Raw genomic sequence first — 25,177 nt, 5'->3', positions numbered from 1 at the left:
GTTCATACCCAATCTATATTTTTACTAGGGCAAACCAATGCAAAGGTTCATTAGAAAAAGTAATAATAGTATAATCGCAAATTTCAAAAGCCAAAGGTAGATCTTGAACCATCAACCTCAGGATAGGGAGTCTCTGTCTTACAGATGAAGCCTTATATTGTTAATTGTTTGATGGAGAAAATACACAACATAACGTTTTCACACCAACGGTGGCTTGTTCAGATTTTGATCATTACATTGTTTAATTAAACCAAAATAGTTTTAAGCAACTAGATTGGTTGTTTTTCCAACCAATCTATTCTTAGAATCTATCCAAACTTTATCCAGCTGACAGCAAACTCCCACATCTTGACTGAACACTGAGGCTGTTCAGATGCCTGTCAAAATTCTTGTGCTTCCCGAACCACTTTGCAACGCGGTCACGTGGTATCACGCCTCGACACGCGCTTCGGGGAAACGCCCCCTCCATTACTCAACACACGCCTCGGCTCATCTCATAACATCACTGGTAAAAACCCAAAACAAATCAACAGGATCAAAGACTTAAATGTCCTTACTTCCCCCACCAGAAGTTTCTGCGCCTCAGACCCTTGTGGTCAATTTTCATTAACACCGAGTCCACGTCGATGAAGCAATCATCATCCGTCTTCAGCAGCAGACTGAAGTCAGCGTTTCCCACGGACCTGGAAGAAAAGGAATTTGCAACTTTAATTAAAGAACATCCTACTGTTTGCTACATCTATGAGCAGATTTACTTTCAAATACCACAGAGAGAGAGGAGAGCAAGAGGTCTGCAAACAGAGTACCTGAGAAGTGAAAACACTCCTGGGAAAAGGCCAAGTAAGACGAGACCATGAAAAAAACATTCCAACATCTTTTCACCTTTAATTGTGTGATAAATCCTGTGTAATTTAACAACGATATAAAATAAAAATAAGCTGGGTCCTTTATCAAACCCCTGAGGGAAATTAGGGCTAAATAATAATATAGAAATATTAGCAACATGAGTTGTTAATGGAGGAAGGATTATTGAATTCCTCTGTACACACAGTGCAGAAAGGAGTGAGCGGAATATTAATATATCACAGCTTGTTGAAAAGGCTGCTAATATAATAAATAAATTAAGCTAAAAATTATTTGCCTATTGTAATTAACTGGCTGCAGATCCTTAAACTTTTACTTGAGTACCTCCAGGCATCAACTTTACTTCGTCTGAATAAAGCTCCGCTGACCTGGTTGGAGTTTAACAATATTTGCAACGTCGTCAGCCAGAAATCCTTTGTCATTAAATAAGGCTAATATGGGACTTTGCAAGTAAGAAGGCTTTTTTTCCAAAGGAAATATCTTGTCCTGATTAAAACCTCAAAGAAAAATGCGTTACAGTCTTAAGGTCAGGGTCACAAACTATAAAAATGGTATAAAAAAACCAAACTATATTTGTTTTGAAACACGATGGTGGCAGCATCATGGTCTGGTGTTGCTTCTCTTTATAAGGCGCCGGATGCTTCAGTTACAATTCAGCCTTCAAGTCAACAAAAAATGAAAAACTCTAGAAAGTTTGATCATCTGATAAAACTAAGTTGGTCTCAAAGCTGAACTTTAGTTGAACTTTGTTCCAAAAGGCAAAATCCAATTCAATCTAATCCACTTTATTTATATAGAACATTATTTATTATTTATATAGCATACATAAAAGCAGTAAGTTTTAAATGAATGAATAAATAAAAAGAACACAGAGGACCACACAGGTATGCAGTGCTTAAAGCCAAAAAGAAAAATTGTGTCTTAAAAAGAGAATTAAAACATTTTACTGTGGAGGCTGTTCGTATATGGAGCGCATGGTATTCCACAGGCTGCGGCCAACTAGAAAAAAAGACTGTCCCCTCTGGTTTTAAGCCTCTTCTTAGTCCTTATTAGCTGAAGATGGCCTCAGACCTCAGGGCAGGTGCAGGAAAGTAAATCTGGAGGAAGTCGGTAATGCATTGAGAAGCCATCCCTTCCCCAAAACTCTAAACACTGTGCTTAAAAAACAAAAAATCCTACCCACAATGAAACACAGTGGTGGCATCAAGCGCTTTGAGATACTCTTCATTAAAAGGAACCACATTTTGGGTCAAAGTGGATGAAATAGAGCTACACCGGTCTGTTAGATAAAAAACCTTCTGCTAAAAACATGAAGAGAAAATGCGTTTGATTCTTCAGCATTAATATGGGTGCATATCGACTATGAATTACTTCCATTGGCCGAGCCAGAATAAAGAATGCATTAAAATAAAAAATCTGGGGTCAACTGACAGGGTTCCTACAGCATAAGACAAGTTAAATTCAAGACTTTTTAAGACTTTTTAATGCCACTTGAAATAAAAATTTAAGACCAAATTCACAAGAAACACAAGAAAAACCCGCTTGCGACAACTTTATCCAGTGGTTTATTTTAACATAAACCACTGCACTAATGGTTCAAATTTTGAAAAACTTTCCATACAGGAAGAAAGCAAAAAACACACAAATGTCAGATCTACTTTGTTTGTGAATTCAGTTAAATTAAGACCTACGAAAGACTGATTTAAGACATTTTAATACCAATTAAGGCCTTAGTTTTATTTTGAAGAATTCAATGCCTTTTAAGACTTTTTAAGGACCTGCAGGAACCCTGCCTGAAGAGAGCAGTAGCTAACTGATGTGTTTCAGTGATAGATTTGGAGAACGTTCACAAGCTGGAATAAATCAGATGGATCAACAGTCTATTGGTTTAAAGTTGTGCACATTATTGCAACCAGCTGGTTGCAGATTTATTCCTTTAGAAGTTTTTACCTGGGCGATATTGAATATCCTGTTTCATAAAATGGCTAAAACGTGCTGTTTGAACAGGAATGTGTACACTTTCCAGATCCACTGCAGCTGTCAATTTAAAGCCTGATAGCACTCAGGCAGTACATCCTGCTATCTGATGACTCACAACGACGGAGCTTCTCCGACTGAGTGATTGCAGCCGTAATTTTAGCACAAAGACATTTTGAGGCAAAGGCACACTTTCATTTCAGGTTGCTGATTTCCTCTGAGGGCTCAGGCAATTTGGAGACAGAAAATCGAGTCATTAGCACTTGGCATACCATTTATAGAACTGAAGCAACTTGGAAGGCACGTTCCTGTAGGTGTCCACCACGTCTACAAACACGATATCTCCATGCCTGAGGCTTTCCTCCTGCAGGGCAGCGTCCTCCCGCTTCAAACCGGAGGCATGCCTTTCCATTCTGGCAGCGCGGCCACGCAGGAGCCCCGACAATCCGTCCTCATCTGACGCGCAGGTAGTGCAGGAAGGACCGACACCATGGAGGTAATGCAGAGTGAAAAGAAAGCAGACAAGTTGAGATGGATAAAAAGCAAAAGAAAAGTTTTTATTCTGGAAGATATTAAACAAGAATGCATCCTTAAGAGATAACTAATTACTGGCTGTCAATGGAATGATAAAGCTGCAATATCTTATAAAATGGATCATTAGTTCCGTTTTCAGAAATACTGAATAATAAATTTCCTTTCATTTCACACAAAATAGCTGCGAATTCATTCTCAGACAGAAGCAGACATAAGAACATGCAGGCAGAAATCAATAATCCAACAAAGGCAGGTGTCCATTTCGTATAAGTTTAGTTGCCTTCAGGTGTATATATATATATATATATATATATATATATATATATATATATATATATATATATATTTATATTTATATAAATAAAACCTAATAACATAACCTGCCAGAATGAGCAATGCATTTTAAGTATTTTATATCGGGATTATCTTTTTTATAACAGATGTTTCTTGGAGGGTTTTTCTCGAACAGTTTTCATGCAGCTGATTCGATTCCCTGCAGGACTGACCGTAGATGGTGAATGTGAAGCCTCCAGCCAGACCAGGAAACCCAAGAGCACTTCTGTGAGGCAATATGCCCTCTGCAATCTGAATTTCCCCAAATCAATACAAAAAAAGAGAGAGAGAGCAAAAAAATGAAACACTTTTTAAAGTTTAACATTTTTGGCTATCTAGCTGTGGGTTTCTTTGAAATGTAAACACTTACAGAGGAGAACTTGAGGACACCTCCTCCATCATTGAGCTCCACAGAGGAGGAGTTGACAGTGGTCAGCGGAGCAGAGTCCTGACTCTCCCAAACCAGCGTCCCCTCAAAACCCTAAAGAAACACACTTCAGTCAGGAGACGTGATTACGTCATACTCAGCTCCGATTTGACAAAAAATAAAAGTAAAATACTTAAACTTTCATACATCAGTCACATTAAACTGCTCAGGGAGATTGATTAAAGAAAAATCAGAATCACCTCTTAGAGAAGTGGGGAAAAGATGCATATATTAGAGAACAAATTGGACAACTTTCACAGGCTGGAATAAATCAGATGGATCAAAAATCTGCTGATTTAAAGGTGCGCACATTTATGCAACCAGTTTGTTCCTGTAATTTTCCATGACACGTAAACAAACAAAAGCGAAGAAGAAGGTGCTCAGGTTGTCCAAGAGCAAAACCTGAAATGCAGCATTAAACATGGTGGTAGCAGTATCATGCCGGGGGATCAAAAGCTGATTAGAGGCTTCAAAACAACATCATTTGGTTCTCAAAGCTGTGGGAGCAAGAAAAAAAAAAATCTCACTTCCTGTAAAGTATTTAGCTGCGTTTAGCATTCAGCTACTTATGGTTTCCATTAAAGTTTTCTCTAGTGTTAGACTGGCCTAGTCAAAGTAAAAGGCATTAGTTCAGCGGAGAATCTTCATACTTTCATGTGCTTTACTGTTTGTCTGCTGCAAAAAATACCATAAAATGCAACAAGAAATTATGGGAAATCTTTTAGTACCCTATCTGACCCGCCCCCCCACAATGCATTAAAGACTAATGTCAAATGTAGGTATTTGACTCCCTGCATTATGCAACAAAGTTAAGTTCCCAATAAGTAATGAATAAATGCAAGATATTTAAAAATGTTGCAGCAGGCAGGGCAGCACAACACTTCAGGCATCGACTCAAACTTCTCTAAAGCTGCAAAACTAAAGCTTTAAACCCCAACAAGGAAATATAGCTTCATTTATCTTTAACCTGACGAGAAAAACCTCTGGAGATCGTTTCTGTTAATATTAAATGTGTAAAGTTAAGAATAAAAAAGAATAATACAAATAAATATAAGCAAAAAAAATAAATATTTAATTTATAAGCTAAAAGGGGAAACAAAATAAAATAAAAAGATGAAAATCCAGGTTTTTGAACCTGATTCAAGCCTGGGGGATTGCTCCTCTGGTTCCATTGAAGTGAGGCACCCTGTGTGAGAAACTGACCTTGGGCAGGATGAACTGCTCCACTGGTTTGTACCACACCCAGTTTGCCATGGTTCCCATGCTGATGGAGCTGAAGCGAGCTGTAACCACTGCCTCCTGCAGAGGAAAACCAAGAATTTTCAAAGAATTAAGTCAGACCCAAAAGTAAAATATGGAGTCCTCCTGCTGACGCTAAGCTCTGTTTCTACGAGGATTCACACACAGAAAAAAACTATAAGGCTTGTGCACTACCTCCTGGTCCAGCTGCAGAAGCTTCACCGTCACATTGCTGTGAAGTTCAGCTAGCGTCCCAGTGGAGAACACCCCGAGGCGGGTTATCACCACCGGGTGCAGGACCTTAAAGTCTAGAGCGATAGCTGTGACATCAGAAGGGACGAGCAGCGCCGGGTGATCCACTCTAACAATCTCCATCTCTGCATCCTGTCCTGTCACTTCATTACAGAAGGCAAGAAAGGTACACTTAATATCCATTCCACATGCATTTCTTTTCCTGTGATAAACACTGTAGAAAATAAAACAACAATGTTAAAGCAGCACCATCTGAGGAGCTGCTTCTCTCGATTGCTGTTTAAAGCGAGCTTCTGCTCCCCATTGTGGTTTCTTTATCACAAACAGAGAAGTTTATTATGCAGGAAATCGATGAAAAGATCAAGGCTGTTAAAGAGAAACAGGCGTTTCACTTTCAATGCAATCTACACCAGTTCCACGGCTCCCTCCAAAATAAAGGCAATTAGAGGTGAGGAATCACAGGGAGCGAGCGGCGGTTTATCAAACTAAATGTTTTCCTCCCTGTCAGAATGGAATTGAACTGCAGGATCTGAAGATGTAGGCGAGGTTTTCTGTGCTGATTAAATACAAAAGCTTCGCCTGTGCAAACCTTCTAAACAAGCGGTGCAGAGCAGAGCTCACCGCTTGCAGAGGCCAGTTAGTGATGTGCAGTCGAGTCAGTTATAATAGTAATACCCCTTAATAGGTAGTTATGGTAAATTATTTAAACATTTAACAACTAGCTTGGTTTCCAAACAAAATTTGACAAATTATGGATGCCATTAAGTTTCTTTTCTTTCCGTGGAGAGCATTAGTGGCTCATTTCCTTAATAGAGCTCCTGACTGAGCTGCCAATAACTTGTATTCATTAGTCTTTCCCAGTGAAAGGCCCAGTGCTTCCCTGTTTAGCCTAATTTTCTAGATATAGTTTTTAACTAATTAAGATATTAACAAATCTAGTTTTTAACAAAACGATAAAATCAATTATCAAAAATACTTGTAGAAAATATAAACATCCTTAGAAGGAAATCTATACATTAAATGTAGCATTTAGTATTTAAATAGTGCAGCTTAAGCTGAAACGGTCTATAAAATCCACTGGTGGTTTAGCTGATTGTTAGCAGGGATTTTTTTTTTTTTTTTTGCATAGGTGCACCCAAACAGCATTTGACACAGTTTTCCAAGTTTACTTTTGTTTATCTAAAACACGGTTTCTAAAGATAAAGCCCTCTCTATCGCTGCTCCTCTTTGATGGAATAGCCTCCGGCTGCACGTTAGGGAGGCTACTTCAATGCCAAATTTTAAAACACGGCTAAAAACTTACTTTTATTTGCTGGCTGTTAACACTGGCTGAATTTAGTTGTTGTGACCTTTTTCATTTAGCTTAAACAAATTATTATTCTTGCCTTATTTCATATATTGTACTTTATTCTTTAAGTGTGCTTTATTATTTTTAGCTATGTTCAGCAATTTGTTTTCAGCAGTAGCTGCTTTAAAGCGCTCTACAAATTAAGTTGATAATAATGAAGATTAGTTTGACCATTGAATGATATGATTGGCACAAGACTTTTAGCCACTAGGGGCACTAGACCTGTAACTTCCAGGGTTAGTTCCCCTGAGAGAAGCTGGGTAGAGAGAAGTTGCAAAATAAAAGTTTCCTTCTGTGTTTTGGATTCTGTGAGCAGACAACTCTGGACCAGCAGAATAACAATCATAGAGTTACTTGTGAAGACAAGAAAATGTTCACTCCAGTGGATTAAATCCAACATCAGAGATCTAAAAATATGTCTCAACAGGTACAGTAAGAATCATAGCTTTTCAATTAATTTCATTTTAATTATATAGTGCCAATTCACAACACATGTCATCTCAAGACAGTCAAATTAATTCATAGTTTTCTATCAAAGGAAAAACGGTTGATTGCATCAACTCATTGACTCGGATGCAATCCCTCACACTAAGCATGCTTGTAGCGACAGTGGAGAGGAAAAACTCCCTTTTAACAGGAAGAAACCTCCAGCAGAAGCAGGTTCAATGTGAGCGGCCATCTGCCGAGGCCGACTGGGGTTCAAGGAGAGAAGCAGAGATACCAAAGGCAACTGTAAAAGGCGACCCCGTCCAGGAAGAGAGCACATCCAGCCAAGCACTGTCAGAGAAACAGGACAACACTGAAAAACAGGCAGATCTCGAACATCTATAAACAAGGGTGTTGATGGCAGCAGCACACCTGATATTTCTCTCCAGAATAGTGTCACAGCTAAACAGGAACAGACGAGGCAAAGCTGCTATGAGAAAAAGCAGAATGAGCATAATGTTTGTGCTAGCTAACAACTTTTAGCTTTGTTAACTCATGTTTAAAGGGAGCTCAAACTACCATAAAGCTGTGCTCCAGGTCATGACTTAATCAGCAACGGATAAAACCCTTTCAAGTTACATAGACGAGTTTTTTCCCTTTATTGTTTCACAATTTGTGGGAAAATAAAGGGATTTTCGATTCTATTCTGTTTTTGAGAAAGCTAGCCTGCATGTAGCATCGATATATACTAAGTGCTGTATACTGACCTGAAAAAAAATCCTTCCATACATCTCATTGGGCGTATCATAAGTTATGAGATGTTGCTTTAAGAAAAATATTTATTATTTAACATTGAAATACACCATCTATGTAACAACCTGTTTCATTCCAAAAAAGTTAAAAACAATCCACTGGACTTGGTTTCCAAGTTTGAAGATGTTTTGCTTCTCATCCAGGAAGCTTTTTCAATTTCAAATTCAATTTGCTAATTTGAATTAAAAAAAAATGAAACGTCTTCAAATTTGGAAACAAAGTCCAATGGATTGTTTCTTAACTTTTTTGGAATGACTATAACCTGGATGACTGAGAGTCTCACCAATCTGTTTTATGTGGCATTAATTTGCTCTCCCACATCAATTTTCCCATTTTGGATTAAAGAAGTACAAATAAATGTTTTTTTTTTTTTTTTTTTCTTTTAAATATCTCTTAAACATTTCAACAGTATATGTGTTGACAAGTGGTGCAAAAGTTCCATTAAACAATGAGGAGCTCATATGGGCTGTAACAGAATGGTTTTTAGGTGACACACTGGTTTATGTCATCTTATTTAACAGAGCTGAAGTAGCAAAAGAGACAACTGCTAAGTTCGCTCAGCATCCACCTGGTGTGACAGAAGAGAGAGCGGCAGCACACTCATCCTGAATTAAATGGTGGTGACAGAGGAAGGAGTTATCAAGAGTGTGTTGCACAAAGGGCAGATAGGACTTTCGCATAATAATTCTCCTTCTCTGTCTCATACAACTTCAAAGTCATTCCCATAGGGGCTTTCTTTACTAAGCACAAAGGTTTACAAATGTTTTACATATATCAAAGATGCACATTAAGATATTTTTTTTTTTTTACATGATTACGTTTGTGTGATAGATGGCTTTTTCAGAAAATGTAGCATAACTGAATGTAAATGTAGAATCATTTTCTTCTTCCATACTTTTCCAGACTCACAAACTACCTGAAGCAGAACCAAATAACTATATAACTTTGATGTAATCTGAGGCCCCGTCCACACGAAGTCAAAACGAACACGAAACGCTGATATTTTCCAAAACGTTTGCCGTAAAGACGGAGACGTAAAATAAATGTGAGCGTCCACACGAATGCATGAAAACGCTGCAAAATGTATGCCAGGCCTGTAAGTGGCGCTGTGGTGCCAAAGCAAAAATAAGCGACGAAATGTTGGGCATGTGCACTAATATTTATACATGGTTGCCCTGCGGGTCCATTTTCGTGGTTAAGTGAAATTCAGGTTCTGAACTATGTCGTCGATATTGCTCTGTTCTTCCTGGAGATATTCCAGAAGAAGAAGATTCTGTTGTAAGCCCGACAGCAGGGTGAGTAGCATGAGCAACGGCGCCATTGTTGTTGTGATACTGGTCGCGCATGCGTGTGTAGAGGCGACGCTATGACGCATGCGTGTAAAAAAAAATATGCGGTTAGGGCGTAAAGATGGAAACGCGAAAACGGCGTTTCAGAATCTTCCCACTCTGAAGGCTGAATAAAAAAATGATCGTTTACAGACCCCCGAAACGCCGGCTTCGTGTGGATGAGAGGCTGGTTTGGTGAAAAATTTGTGCGTTTAGGCCAGGGTTCGTCTTCGTGTGGACGGGGCCTAAGTGTTTATGGGGTGCCTGAGGGGTTTGTCATCTCCCCTTGCTGTCTCTGGACAGAAAAAAAACCCCAAACACTTGCAACTTTAATGCCAAAAAGTTAAAAATACAAAATAAAAAGTTACTTTTGACCAAAGGGGAAAGGAAGAGAAAAGAAGAACAAGTTTGGGACAGGGCTCAAACAAGTGTTTAAAGTATTTACTTCTTGGAGAGACTTTAAACTAAAACAAGGATACAAAACTGATGCACGTCTGGCAATGCTCTCAATGGAATTTTAAGTACCACATTTGTTAACCACTTAGTGTTACTACAGTGACTTTAGAGTGACTGGTTTTTTTGTGTCACTCACAGGGATGGGCAATGAGGCCAAACTTAATATAACAATATATTTCTCTGAAAGAGTCCATTGGATATTAACCCAATATTGCTATAAAATATGTGAAACCCTTAGGATAACTGCCGGAATAGGCCCCAATAAATGCCTGTACAAACTATTTTGCTATGTCTATGAAACGCTTTCAACATAACATTTAGTAGATTTTAGTGGTTTCTTTCTTTGTCACCGACTCCTTTTTCCTAATCCTCCACAAAATTAGGAAAGCAACTCATTACTAGATCTCCATCCATCCATTTTCAATCACGCTTACTCCCAAGTGGGGTCGCCAGGGGTGCTGGTGCCTAACTCCAGCTGGCAATGGGTGAGAGGCAGGGTACACCCTGGACAGGTCGCCCGTCCATTGCAGGGCTCATTACTAGCTCTGAAAATACAAACTAAAAATCTCAAGTTAAATCATAAATCCCCTGAAATCTGTGTAAAGCTCTCTCGGAGGTAGAAGTAAAATTCTTCCCTAAATGAGGCCTCTGCAAATTCCCAGTAGACCCTTACTACACAGTTGGACCTTCTAACTCTGTCTAGGTTTTTTCTCTCCCAGTGGATCCACCTTAACTCAACCAAACTTGGTTTGCCAGGTTAAAAGGAGATAGATCCTCCTGGCCAGTAAGTGGTGCACAATCGTTTACTTTCACTCCAACCTCAAGTTGTACTGTCTCCAGACGGTTAACAGGTTTTACTAAGCAAACCTTAACTTACCTGAATATACCTTGAATTAATTAAAAACCAAATCAGTAGATCAAATTAGGCCTCATAAGTAAGTCTCCAAAGAGAGAACAAAGTCGTCAGAAGGGACTGAAAAGGTGCTAAATATAGGCACCAAGTTGGCACTACACTGGGGGGCCAGCAGAGGACAGGCTATGCTGAAAGCAGCTGTTTGACAACATGAAGCTGCAGTTTTAAACAATGTTCAGCCTTATTTTGCTTCCTTGTCTGGTCTTCTTGAATCTGAGAAATGTGCTACCATGGAGCTCCTAGGGTCTATCGTTGATCTCTATTTATTCACTGGATTGCTGTTGGGCTGAAAAAACTTAAGTCACCAGCCGCCTTCATGGTTCTCCACACTGTCACGGAGCTGCGCCATAAAAATGCCTGTAATGTAATGCAATTACCATAACAATGTAATCAGTACATGTATATCACAAGTACATCATCAATTTAGCACTTCAGATAGTGTGGGTGAGGAGCTGAGGAGTAGTTGTTGCAAAGTGAAGACATTTTGCTGGTCATCATGCTATTTTGCTAACGGTTAGGTTTATGGCTAAGGTGTCAATTGAGTTAGGGTAAGGGTGAGGTAGACATTGGTAATGGTTAGGTTTAGGGTTAGCTTTAAGGGCAGATTATACTTCTGCAACCGCACACATCAAATGTCGCTTGGGTCTGGTCGTGAACCAGTTTGCTTCCGCACCGTCAGTCTGGAATTTCTAGGGACACACAGCAGTTTCCCGCCAAAGCGCAAAGGGAAGCCTATTGAAGAACTTGCGAGAACTTCGGTCAATGGTCACGAGAACTTCGGCGGCGCCGGCGGGAGTGTTTATCTTCCAAAACAACAATGACACGTCTGCAAGGTATCACGGTCACGGAGAAGGATCTAGAGTTGCTAGACTTCCAAGAGGATATAATTATTTATATAATTTGTCTGAGGTATCGTACAAGTGGTTGCAATTCCGTACCTCATCGATTAATCTTTGGTTGTTCCTCGGATTTTAAAAATGGCGCGCACTGAATCGAGAAGGACCACACAGACACCCAGAAAGGCATACCAAGGACCAATCACAGCTGCTTCTTGTCAGCCCCCATTTATTAATGTCTTCAGTCAACCTATTCGCTATATTTGCAGCTGTCTGGCTTGAAGTCATCTTGCGTGCATCTTTCCTGCTCATTTGAATGTGAACGCCACGCGGGTCACTATAAAATGAATTGATCTAATTCCCTAGACATCGATTTTGCAAAAATGTAAAGGAATTAGGGTTGTCAAAAGTATCGAAACTCAAAAAAGTATCGATACTAAAATGTTGTATCCGGATACAATACTCGTTTTTAAAAGTATCGATACAGTGCCGTCACCAGTTGCACCTAAGCAGTCATTCATCTAAAGTGCAGAATAGAGGACAATGCACTTTCTGAGCACTGTGTGATTGAATAATTCTGTGATCTTTTCCAGTTTCAGACTTTTTTTTGTAACAGTTGCAGCTGCTGAGAATCATTTTTGTTTCTTAACTGGTTTGGCTAGCGTCATTGTTATGTGTACATAGCATAGCCAAGTAAGGAACACTTAATTTGAATTTTCTAAGTTTTTTATCAAGCTTGCTTAATATTATGCACAGCATACAACCTTTATTGTGTTTATTTATTGTATTTTATTTATTAATGAAAATATTTCTGTAGACTTTTGGAGTCTTTGTTTTTATCCTTGTGGTATCGAAAATGGTATCGAGTATCGAATATTTTCCTTAGTATCGGTATCGAGTTGAAAAGTTTAGTATCGTGACAACCCTAAAAGGAATTGATTCAAAATCGATTAAATCGACTTTTTTACCCAGCCCTAGATTTGACGGTTGCAGAGGCTATGTAGCCTCGTGAGACCATCCTGATCTTGCGAGCTTTCAAGGTTTCACTCGCAGATCAGTCTGGAGACTCTCCGTTAAAGAAAGTTTGGAGCCGTTCACCAAACGAACGTCCAATCAGCGTTGGCTTTGAGGCGGGTTGAGGTGTGACGCAACGAGAAGCGCGACAGTTCAGTCTAAAGAACATGGCGGCTTCAGCCGATGAAACTAGCGTTAGCGTGGCTATCGAGCCAGTTTTATCGGAATTACAGAGTATTTCTTCACTGAAGTGCAGAGCTTCACTGAAGTGCAGAGCAAAACACTGCTCTGGAGGCTTTTCTCAGAGGAAAATATGTTTTTGCTCTTCTCCCGACTGGTTTCGGCATGAGTAGCCTGGCTTGTGGTTGTGTTAGTACGTCATATGCTTCGTTGATCTGATTGGTTTATTTGGCCCGTCTATCAGCAACACAGGCCAATCAGCTAACCAGTATTTTTTGCCTGGCGGAGTCAGGTTAGAGGCTATGCGTCAGAAGCATAAATTGGCCTTTAGGGTTAGGCATAGAAAGAGTTGAAAATGACTGAAAATCAATGGGACTCAACACATGGTCCTCACTACAATGGCAGAACGAGTATGTGTGTGTGTGTGTGTGTGTGTGTGTGTAATATTCTTAATATCTGACAACAGTATTATTATGCACCATTAACACACTAATTTTGTTTTGATGGATTTGTATAATATGTTATATTACATGATTTATAGACTTTATACTGAATATGCAATGTGATGTGTCTATTTTTACCATAAACTACAGTAATCTATTGATGCTATGATGCTAGTGTCTGTGTCAAAGTGGTGACTCTATCTTTATTTAAAAAGTCTTAAGTCCACCTAAAAATGAGAACATCATGGTAGTTCAATGCTGTAGTGCAGGCATCCCCAACCTCGGTCCTCGAGGCCAGCTGTCCTGCAGGTTTTAAAGGTTTCTCTGCTCCAGCACAGCTGATTTTAATTGAAATTACTGCAATCGTTATAATGAGATGTGCTAAAGCAGGGAAACCTCTAACACCTGCAGGACAGCGGGCCTTGAGGACCGAGGTTGGGGATGCCTGCTGTAGTGCTCGTATTGTTTACATTCCAATGGGTCTAAATAGGCAGTACCAATATGGCGGCTGGTAACTTCAAAGCACCGTGTACTACCAATGGCCTATCAGCAATCCAGTGAATAAATAAAGATCAGTGTGATCTACAAACACCTCAGCTCTAAATCAGGTGATCTTAACCCAGTGTTCCCATTGGTGCAGACTCCATTCATGTCAACATTAGCATGTAACCTGAAGAAAGTATCTGTATATTCTTGACACCTCAAAATGTGAAAATTAAGTATTTCTTACTTATTCTTTATTAATATTTTTATTGTAAATTACTCTAGATGCTCTGTGGATGTGTTATTGTTCAACAGTATATTGCTTTGATGAAAAAACTTGTAGCTATGGCCTTTAGGCATTCATGATTTAGTTTTAGCCCATGACGCTGTTTAAGTTGAAATCCTGATAGGGCAAAGTAGTTATTTATCTGAGCTGAATATTAAGAGAAGCTGAATTAATTTTCCTGAATGCAGAGCACAAACTCACAACAAAAAAGCAAGAGCAAAGTTTAAGGGGCTTATTAACATTCCCCTCATTGTAGTCCCAAACACAAATGCATCACAAACAAACATGTTTCAGCAACAAATTAACTTGTGCTTTGACCTGAATCCGGCGTCTAGCAGCTAACTGTCTTTAAAAGCAGCAGCTGTCTGTTTTTTTTCTCTTCCAATTACACTAAGCACCTCACAGTGAAGCAGCCCGCGATTTTGAGGCAAATCACGTCAATGCATGTAGCCATTAACACAGCGACGGCGAGTGGGAAAAAAAAAACAAAAAAAAAACGCTGCTCTGACCTTAAAGGCTGTCGTCTGAAAAAAAAGTCCATTCAGATGAGCGGTAATTATGTTTTCGTGACAAGCAGAAATCAGGGAGCTGGACGGACTCTGAAGGTGAGAGACGTAACCATCACTGCAGACGTCCAATCTGACAATTGATTCCAATTACAGCATATATGGTGCATCTAAGCATGACTAGAGGGATAACCCTGATAATATGAGGACAGCTGTAGCTCTGAATCAGAACATCAAAACAATTTTAAAAAAAAATATGAATTTTGTGGTGCAAATAAACTTCCAAGATTGATATATATGAACTAAAAGAGCAGGTTTTGCTCATGTTCCTCTAAAATGTCCGAGCAAGGCCATGGGTCTATTTGAAATAACCTTTAATTCCAGTGGCTGTCAGTTTTCTGATTTCCAAAAGGATCTGTCTGATTGCAGTATACAGTATTTAAGTTGTTTTTTTAATCTACGAATGATCTAATTTTTCTAGTTTAGAAATTCAAGGGATTAAAAAAAATAAAAAAATAAAAAATCAGTAGCACATAGATCTAAAATGTAGTTGTGCTGAGTGATTTTTTTGCTGCATGCCAAAATCTGTCATCTGGCTTGTTTTTTGGTTGAAACAAGAGTCCTTTTCATTTCCCCATCACTCTAAGCCAAGAGAAAGAAGTGTGTGAAAAATATGAGCAGATATCCACGCCCTCTCGCCAGCCCTGCCCTGGTGCCAAAAGGCTTTAAGATCAAGAAGACTATATTAAAATTTTATGTTGCTTTCTGTGTTAATCAGAAGAAGAAAAAAAAAACTCAGAAAACTTATTTTTGTTTAGGTTCTTCAGAGACTGATACCGTAGACTCTTAATAAATGCCAGCTCATCATGCTCTGGGCTTCTATCGCATATCTGTCTAATGTAAATATTTTTGCACGTCGAAAAATTTGGCAGCATGATCACCAAATGTAATAACATAAAAATACACACAGGTATGGAGGACCAACTCTGCCATATTTAAAAATAAATACAGAAATAAATAAATGCTCAAGAAAAAAATAAGCATAAAATGAATTCCCCCCAAAAAATACAATAAACAAATAAATGTAGGTAGAAATTAAATTATACAATGAGACATAAATGTATGAATCTCTTTTAATTAGCTTCTTTATTTATTCGCCTTTGTAATAATTACCTTATTTATTTATCGTCTGTTATTTTCAACTTTATTGACTTATTATTTATTTTTTAAGTATTTATTCATGTGCATGTGATAATATTTTTTGCCTGTTTTACTCTTCCTTTGTATTGTACAACTGCTGTGTGAATATCACAACAATGATCCAATAATATCAAACTATAAAACTCATGCAGCTCTATGCAGAAACTCAGTCTGCACCGATCAAGATTCTATCACCTGAAGTTATCTTTCAAAAACTGATGGTATCACCTACTTTGATTAACTCCACTCATAATAAACAGATCACTTGGGGGCTTTCATAGACAATTACTTTCATGGAGGTCAGTTTATCTTTGAATATCATTAAATATTGCAGGACACAGTTAAAAATTGTTATTTCTTTGTTCTTATAAACACATCATTTAACCTGGGAGCTTCATAAAAATTAAAACTTTATTTCATATCACATCCAAAATATGTTTAATTCCCTGATTTTAGATTAGCATGAACAGCAATGGACATGTTATTTAAACAAAAGGAACTACTCGTTATTCAAAGTGTTTACTTTTTATTACCTAAAACGTCAATTTGGATGAATTTCTCTAATTGAAACATTAAATATTATTAGGGATTCAATGAGAAAATATAAAATTTTTAATATGAACTAAAAACTAAACAAATTCCTTAATGAAATCTAAAGATGTACCTAAAAGTCGACTAATTTAGACCATTTTATAGTGCGTTAGATGAGACAAGTAAGTTAAGACACTTGGTTGCAATATATCTATTTAGATGTGGATAGTAGTTTGGAACAAAAATAATAATTAAGCAAACTAGATGTTTTATAACTTGATATCTGTGGACATTGACAGGCTGCAGCTACAAAATAAGTGTAATAGTGGAAAATATTACCTTTCAAGCACAATTTTGGATTCAAATTAAACCAAAGTCAGACCACTTTAAAAGTAAAAACAAAAAGAAAAAGAAGAATGGTAAAAGACTGAAGAAGAACTTTCAGTTAGTGCTGATGGAGTCGATGCCAGGAGCTCCGTTACAGAAGAGCTGCTTTTAACTGAAATGGAAAAAGTCTTTGTTTCTGGATATAAGGAGCAAATCGCAGGAACATTTAGCCATTGACTTCAGTCAATCTGAATCTCTCCTCATGTAATCAGTCTGTGTGAGCAATAGACCTAAATCAATTAATCTGATTAATCGTGATTAATCGATTAATGAATTATTGTCAACTAATTTAATAATAGATACATTTTTAGTTGGAGAATAGAGACTAAAACATGTTTTTAGTTGATTATGTTGTCAAATATATAAAAACATATATATAAACATTCTGCATTTAATATTTAATCTCTCAATCTGCTCTATCCAGAACTCAAGTGGAAAAGTTTTAGTTTCACCTGGTTTCATTTCATTTAAAAAAATCTCTGTTAAGGAACCTTTTGCAATCACATTATTAATCGAAAAAATAACTGACTGATTAATCGATTTGCAAAATCTTTATTTTCAGCGCTAGTTAGCGACTGATGAATCCTGCTCAGCCAATCGGCTTCACATACACCTCTATCTGTGCTCCCCTGCTCCATCCCTCCCTGCATGAAAAACAGAAAGCAGTGCAGTTCTGCAGCAGAGACAGTGAGCTTATGAAAAGTTCCTTTAACTGATCAAGGCCTAGTAAACCGCTGCACTAGATTGGACATCACATATGGTTAATAATCAACAATAAATCGATAACTCAATAACTCCCAACACTGAATATAAGGCATTTTTATGACACAATAACATTGACTAACAGAAAGTAGCAAGAATTATTTCTATTGTAGCCAAAATACTCAACCATATTCATTATTATATTCATAATCCTTTTTAGTTAAAATACATATTTTTGCAAGCTAAATTTTGGTCTAATTTGCAAAGAAGGAAATAACCAGCTCTGCCCATAGATGAGGGGAAGAGGGGCAACGCTGGGTTCATTTATGCTTCATCCAATGCTTAGTTGCATCACATAAGCTCCACTTTTCATGTTAGTAAGCTGTTTCTTGTTTTACCAGCAGCAGACCCAGTCAGTCAGTCATTTGCACAAAAGCCTTGGATACAGAAAGGCAAAAGAAAGTTGTCCTTGAGCTGTGGGTGAGCATGAATAAAGCTTTTTTTTTTATGCTGAAAACTCATTCTTTTCATTGTATCAAATCCGCTGCTGTTGTTTTGCCTCAAAGCCGCCTCTGACAGCTGCAGCACATTGCAGAGGGCGTCTCTCGACATTGCAGTCCGCAGAATCCGACCTTTTCATCTTACCTGGTTCGCTGAAGTTCAGGAGGGAACAAGAGTAAGGATCCTCCCTGTCCTCGTCCGGAATGGGGCATCCGTGTCGACCCACGATAAACTTCACCACCACTCTGAAAAAAAAAGAAAAGGAAATAAAGCAGCGTTAATCTTTTGTTTAGTGCAACATGCAGCTAAAACATCTCAAAAGCCTGTCCATCTCTCCACCCTCTGTTACCATGGTTACTAAGGGTTGCTTAAAGGCCATCACACCTTATCGGGGCCCGGATCGTGAAAGAGAGGTGGAGGAAAAAAAAAATGAAAGAGAACAATATTGCCCAGTGGTGAGGTAGAGATAAAAGGATGGATGCCAGAGTCTGGGATCCGCTGCCAGCTGCAGGCTATTTTTTCCCCTCTACACGAGTTCAGATGGGAAAGTAAAGAGAGCGCGATGAAGTTAAAGCATCAGTTTACAAACCTGCGCTTAAAGTGTGGGTGATCTCTAATGTATCCCAGCCATGTTTCTCTTATCGCTTGTCGAAGGTCATGATGATGCCGCGCTGACAGGACTCCCACCAAAACATCCCAGAAAGGCAACGGTTCATCTGCAATAACAAAAAAAAAACTATTTTTTTAATCAGTTCAAAACTTTAAAATGGATTTACTTTTAACAAATTCAGTTAGACAATCAATTTTTCTGCCAGGTGGAAAATGAATAACATCACTTGTTTTCAATATTTTCAGTTTATTTATAAGATTAAAATAAAGTCTTTAATTCAAAGATGCTATAGAGCGCCGTCCCCAAAGAGACTGTTTCATCACTCTGATGAACACAAAGCATCCAGGTCGATACCAAGCCTTTTTGCACCAATCCAAGCATGTCATCCTCTTTTGTAGGAAAAAAACAGATCATACATCCATATTATCAAGAAATAAAAATATATATATATTTTAATTTTACTGTTATGCACAAACTTTAAATGAATGCTTGTATTTTTAATGATCTATTGAAAAAAAAAAGATTTAAATGATCTGGGTTACTAGGTAATAATAACTAAAACACAATTATATAGCAAGCCAGCTGGATTAAAACATATATTTAATGTTATAAATAATATATATATGCCATTGAAATGTCTAACTGGGAAAAACTGTAAAAGCCATTGCACCTCATTATTATGGAGAGCAAATAAATGTGATTAATATTTAAAATGTCTATAAAGCTTTGACACAGGACAGACCCCCGCCCTTCTATTTTTCTATAAGACGGAAAAATAAATAAATATGTGAAAAGCGAAAAGATTTAGAGTAATGTTTTTTTTTTCCTGATAATAAAACACAAAATAGAAAAAAAAAAAATCAAAATATTAGAAAATAGTGCATCCATCGCACATTAGGAGCAGTGAAATTCACACTTTAAAGCTGGTTCCACACATCTCTGCAATAAGCGATAATCCGTTTAAAGATAAAATAAAAAAACAGATTAGAAATAATCCAGAGGAACTGTTTATATAGAGGAAAGACTGAATCCTGCGCTCCCAGATTATTCCAGCAACGCCCAAAACTACTGAAATAAAATATTTACATTATTTACAACTAAAATACACATAATAACACCCAGCTAGAGATGAACTATCTGCTCCCAGAGATTTATCGCCACATCCAGGCGGTAAGAGGCAAAGTTAGCAGCTGCTACCATGCGGGAAAAGTTCCGGAGAGGTAGAGCCGCGGAGGGAGGCGGAGAATTAAAAGTACCCGAGTGAGTGCTGTTGTCCAGCGGCTCGCAGAAGAAGGCGAAGGAGGGTCGCTGTGCCAACCACAAGTGCACCAGGACGGCGACAGCACAGGGCAGCAGGAAGAGCGCTAGCCTCCGCATGGACGGAGCCCTTCATTCAGCCGCGGCGGGGTGGAGCTGGAGCGGAGTGGAGCCTCTTCCTGAGCCGCGCGGCTGTGGACGGTGTGAGCCGCTCCGTGTTTGCGCTTCATTTCAGCTCCGCAGCTCTCCGCCGGGCTGCCAGCGCTGCCTCTAGTCCTGCCTCCGCCGGTTAGGGACACTGACCAATGGGAAGCGAAGAGGGTTTCCGCGGTGCACCCTGGGAAATGAAGTTCAAGGTTGTCTTATATCTACGTAGTTCGCTTGAAAGTAATAAAATGTCAAAATAAATCCTGATAATCAAACAAACTGAAAAAATAAAACACAGAATAAAAGATAAATAGCCAAAAAAAAAAAAAGAATTAAAATATGTTTCCAGCCTACGGAGCCCTTAAAGAATTTTAAACTCTCCTTCTTACATATAAAGCCTTAAATGGCCAAGCTCCATCTTATATCAGAGACATGATTGTTCCTTATGTTCCTAACAGAGCACTTCACTCTCAATCTGCAGGTTTACTAGTGGTTCCTAGAATTTCTAAAAGTAGAATGAGAGGCTCCTCTCCTGTGGAACCAACTTTCAGTTTTAGTCCGTGAGGCAGATACCCCTTCTACTTTAAGGTTAGGCTTAAAACTTTACTTTTTGATAAAGCTTATAGTTAGAGTGGCTCAGGTTATCCTGAGCTATCTCGATAGTTATGCTGCTATAGGCTTAGACTGCTGGAGGACATAGAGAACCCTTTTTCATCATTCTTCTTCATTCTTCATTCTCTCTCTGTTAGTTCAACCTCTCTCTTCTTTTTCTCATAGTAGCTTTCCCTCGTCTGTTCCTGTTTGGCTGTGACTCCATCCTTGAGAGAAATATCAGCTGTGCTGCTGCCATCAACACCTTTGTTTATAGATGTTGGAGATCTGCCTGTTTTTCAGTGTAGTCCTGTTTCTCTGACTGTGTCTGGTTGGATGTGCAATCTTCGTCCTCTGTGGGAACTATCTTGGAGCTCGTCTGCCTGGCTGTGTGTTTCCTGGACAAGGCAGCCTTTTACAGTTGCTTTTTGTATCTCTGCTTCTGTCTCCTTTAACCCCAGTCGGCCTCGGCAGATGGCCGCTCACACTGAGCCTGGTTCTGCTGGAGGTTTCTTCCTGTTAAAAAGGAGTTTTTCCTCTCCACTGTCGCTACAAGCATGCTTTGTGTGAGGGATTGCCTTTGAGTCAATGAGTTGATGCAATCAACTGGTTTTCCTTAGATAAAAAACTTTGAACCAATTTGACTGTATGATCTGGTCAACTGTAAAGTGCCTTGAGATGACATGTATAGTGAATTGGCACTATATAAATAAACTGAATTGAATTGAATTAAAGGTACATTAGAAAAAAGTATAAAAAAAATAAAACCTTTTAGTTTGCACAAGATACTATAAGAGGCAAACCTTTTTGTTTTTTTTCCCTTGGTGTCAAAGATGGCTGTGGAAGATCTGTTCTGCTTCTTTTTTTTTTATCACGAAATGTTCTTAAAAATATTATCCAAAAACTAAAAGAAGACAGATTTAAATACTTTTTTTTTTTGATAGGATTAATCTGCAATTTTTTTTCTGTCAAATTATATGTTCTACATTTTTCACTGCATTATGCAAACTAGAAATAGCACGTGACTCAGCTTCAAACTTTGCCTCTTCAATTAGATAGTTATTTTTTAAGGAATATGTTTTATGTTTCTAATGTCTTTGTTTTTTTACTTCTAGATTGATCTTTAAAAATATGTTAATGTCATTCATGTAATGATTGATAGGGAGCTGACACAATACGTTGAGAAATTTGGAGACAGACTTGCATTAAAAGCATTTTGTCATCAAAGGAATGAGACTTCCCAAATCCCATTAATGAGGTGGACTGTCACGCAGCCAGTAAGACAAAAACTGACTGAAAAGAGCTTATTTCCTGAAAGTGACGGCACAGCCTTGTGCTGGTAATTCTAACAAGGTTCAAACAAGGCAGAACAATCTGGTTTACATATTCAGTCAAGCTAATAAATGTCAAAATGGGCTGCCATAAGACACCTGACTGAAAGATATTACAAAAGGGGAAATGAGGTAAACTGCAAAAAAAAATGTTCTTTCCTAATAGACGCTCTCCCAAAGGTTCATTGGGGTATTTTTTCATTGATATGCATGATTTTATTCAGGAGATTATTCCATTTGATAGCACCGTAGGCCGACTGTATGAGACCGAGATCAGAACAAATCTACATCTGCTCTGGGTTGTTATATAATCACAAAGAAACACGTTGAAACCAGATCTGATTTATGTATTGTCACTCTTCAATATAAAATAGCAGCATAGTGAGATTGCTATCTCACACATAGAGCACAGCCATGCAGTCTTTTCTTATTGTATACAGCTTTGCCTACACACATAATCACCAAATGATGCAAAGCTAATTACTGCATAAGAGAGATATGTATACATGAGACTAATTTAATGACTGTAGTTAACAGTAAACTTTTATAACACAAGAACAGATTCAGAGCTGTTCTTGTTTCAAAATAGTTTCTAATATAATTCACACTGCTTAGGCTTCGGCAGACTTTACTGAAAGCACTGGTAAGCTGTTGCAAGAGTTTGGATGAAAGGATATGCGCCACAGCATCGTACCAATCCAACTGTCTCTAGCATTCATCCTTTCCTACTTTCAAGGTGTGGATTCAGCAGACAAAGACCTGCTGATGGTGGGGTTTCAGCATATAAGCAAGTGGCAGTGGACAAAGCTCAAGATGGATGAAGATTCTGAGGAAGACCTGTTTGATGACCTGTTTTCAAAAATGGGCTCAAACTTCCCTCTAAGCAATAGCCCACAAGGATCTTCTTCAAGAACCCAATTTATAATCAATAGTAATATTAATATTAAAAGGACATTTTCTTCTCTGACCTTTATTCCTTTTTCTAAGCATTTTGTGAACATCCATCCAGACTCTGGTGTGGTTAATTCAACCCAGAGAGCCTCACAGAGAGAGAAGTTGTATTCAGAAAAGTTTATTGACATTAATAAAGTAAAAGTTCTTTGGCGCTTGGACACCTGATGAAGACTTCATGTTCAGTATTTTGAAATTGTAGCAGTATTACTTAAAGCCACACAAACTTGATAGATTCCAAATTTTCAGGGTTCCTGTTTCATTTTGACCATCCCCAAAGCAAAAGCTTGGTTCAAAACACAGATTTAGTAAATCATAGAAAACCTGTATTTGTGCACTGAAAACATAGAACAAGTTAATTTGTTTAAATAGTTTTTCAAAACGTAATTTATTTTAGTGTTATAACACACCGGCTGAATTGAATTAAGAAATCTACTCGGATAAACTTATTTTGAGTACTTGTGAGTAATTAATGATTTTTTAAAAGTTGGATCAACTCTTTATTTGTTTTTTAGTAACCATCTATAACTGATTAGGTGGTTTCTTTCTCCAATAATTCAGGTGTAGTTATGCTTTCATTAGGCATAACTTTGTTCTCAATTGACCACATACTGTCATGTCTTTACCAGTCTCTTATATAAGTTTTCTTTAAGTTGTTTCTCCCAGCATTTGTCAGTGGATTGTTGAACAAATAATGACTTTGCTTTCCTTTTGACAATGTTTGCAGTCTTCATGTTTAATGACTTTAACAACAAATAAACATAAAGCCTTGCTAATTCCAAATTTTCCTTAAATTGTGTAAATATTTATAAAAATGGAATTCCAATTCAGTGTGCAAGCAGATATACATTTTACAATACAACACTGTGTTGGTGTTATATATATTGCGGTGTTGCAAGGATTGCTTTAAGACTCTTACCTGTATGATATGCATGAAGCAGGACGGAATCATCATCGAACAAGCCAAGATCCCTAAGATCAACCAAGAGGGAAATGTAGAGCTCAGTTGATTCCTTCCCGAGGAACCAACAGCTATCAATTATCTGAAATGCCTAATGTCATAGTCATGGTCTGTATTTCGTCACAAAAAACGTTGAAAATCTCTAACTCTCACATTTTCCATGCCCTGTTCTCCCAGCTGCATCCATGAAGAAACCTTCAACAAGATTTGGATCCCTGCTGGTGATAAATGCCTTCATCCATGCGATTTACCTTGAAAATCCATCAAAGCAGCCATTAAGTTTGCCATAGGAGTCTCAATGCCAGATGTAATTTGGCCCCTTTGGAAGATAAAAGCAGCGATGAAGATGTCTGGCTCTCCTAAAATCTACACCTCTTGGATCAAGTTATTTTAATATTAAGCGGACATCTTCTTCTCTGACCTTTATTCCTTTTTCCAAGCATTTTGTGAACATCCATCCATACCCGTTGAGTCGATGAGACTCTGGTCTGGTCAATTCAACCTAGAGGGACTCACAGAGAGAGAAGTTGTATTTAGAAGAGTTTATTGACATGAATAAAATATAAGTTCTTTGGCACTTGGACACCGGATGAAGACTTCCTGTTCAGAGCTGATAGATGATCAGATTGATGGAATAGGAGAGAGAGGATTAGTCTTCCCCCCAAATGATGGAATAAGTGTGATGATCCTGGCACTGGAGCTGACCAGGTCTCCTATTATCACTCTGGTTCAGTCTCCACCCCCTTTGCAATCATCTCTACTGGTTTCACCTGTCACCACCTGCATATAAGCTCCATCCTGATGAGCCTCCAGTGCCAGATCGTTTCAAGCCAACCCGGTGAGAACCTTCCAGCCTGATTCCTGAAAACCTGTCTGTTTGCCTGCCTGCCTGCCTGTTACAGATCCTGTCCTGTCCCCTGATTTATGAGCCTGCCTGACCCCTGCTTGGATTTGTCTGCCTGCCTGAGACCAGCTCTGTCAGTCTCTCGATTCTGGATTGATAACCTGTGCTTTGACCCGTTTCTGCCTGAAGTCACTGAGCCTGCCTGACCCCTGAAAGTTCTAAGATACTTGGAGATCGAACCTGGATCTGAAACTGGACCAACCTGCTGGATATCCCCTCTGCTCATCTGCTGATATCCGAATCAATCTCTGGACACAGTACCTTTCCCTGGCTGACCCTCAGAGTCTGAACTCTATGCAAGACAGGTTAGTCCATCTGACAGTTTCTGCTCAAGCCTGCCAGTGCTGCCTCTAACCTGCCCCTCTGTCTCCAGGACATACCAGTCTGCACACAGAAGCTGAGCGTCCCAGAGTCTGCGTCTCTCCCCTGTTTTCACAATAAACTTT

At 38.5% G+C, this 25,177-nt stretch overlaps 1 protein-coding gene across 1 annotated transcript in view; it reads right to left on the bottom strand.

The window, feature by feature from the left end:
• The window catches only part of b3galnt2 (beta-1,3-N-acetylgalactosaminyltransferase 2), a 23,957-nt gene extending 3,862 nt beyond the window's left edge, over positions 1-20,095 (bottom strand). The window contains exons 1-9 of the mRNA XM_015379563.1: positions 19,846-20,095; positions 18,569-18,695; positions 18,124-18,224; positions 5,570-5,769; positions 5,339-5,434; positions 4,079-4,189; positions 3,882-3,960; positions 3,114-3,297; positions 558-683 (exon numbers count right to left, since the gene is read on the bottom strand). Of these exons, the coding sequence (XP_015235049.1) occupies positions 558-683; positions 3,114-3,297; positions 3,882-3,960; positions 4,079-4,189; positions 5,339-5,434; positions 5,570-5,769; positions 18,124-18,224; positions 18,569-18,695; positions 19,846-19,966 (1,145 nt within the window). The 5' untranslated portion in view covers positions 19,967-20,095. The remainder of the gene's footprint in view (positions 1-557; positions 684-3,113; positions 3,298-3,881; positions 3,961-4,078; positions 4,190-5,338; positions 5,435-5,569; positions 5,770-18,123; positions 18,225-18,568; positions 18,696-19,845) is intronic.
• Between the last annotated feature and the right edge of the window lie 5,082 nt (positions 20,096-25,177).

The sequence above is a fragment of the Cyprinodon variegatus genome, unplaced genomic scaffold, assembly GCF_000732505.1.
Source record: "Cyprinodon variegatus isolate N-32 unplaced genomic scaffold, C_variegatus-1.0 Scaffold195, whole genome shotgun sequence".
Classification (NCBI taxonomy): domain Eukaryota; kingdom Metazoa; phylum Chordata; class Actinopteri; order Cyprinodontiformes; family Cyprinodontidae; genus Cyprinodon; species Cyprinodon variegatus.
The sequence above is the reverse complement of the archived record's forward strand: the minus strand, read 5'-3'. Positions and strand labels throughout refer to the sequence as shown.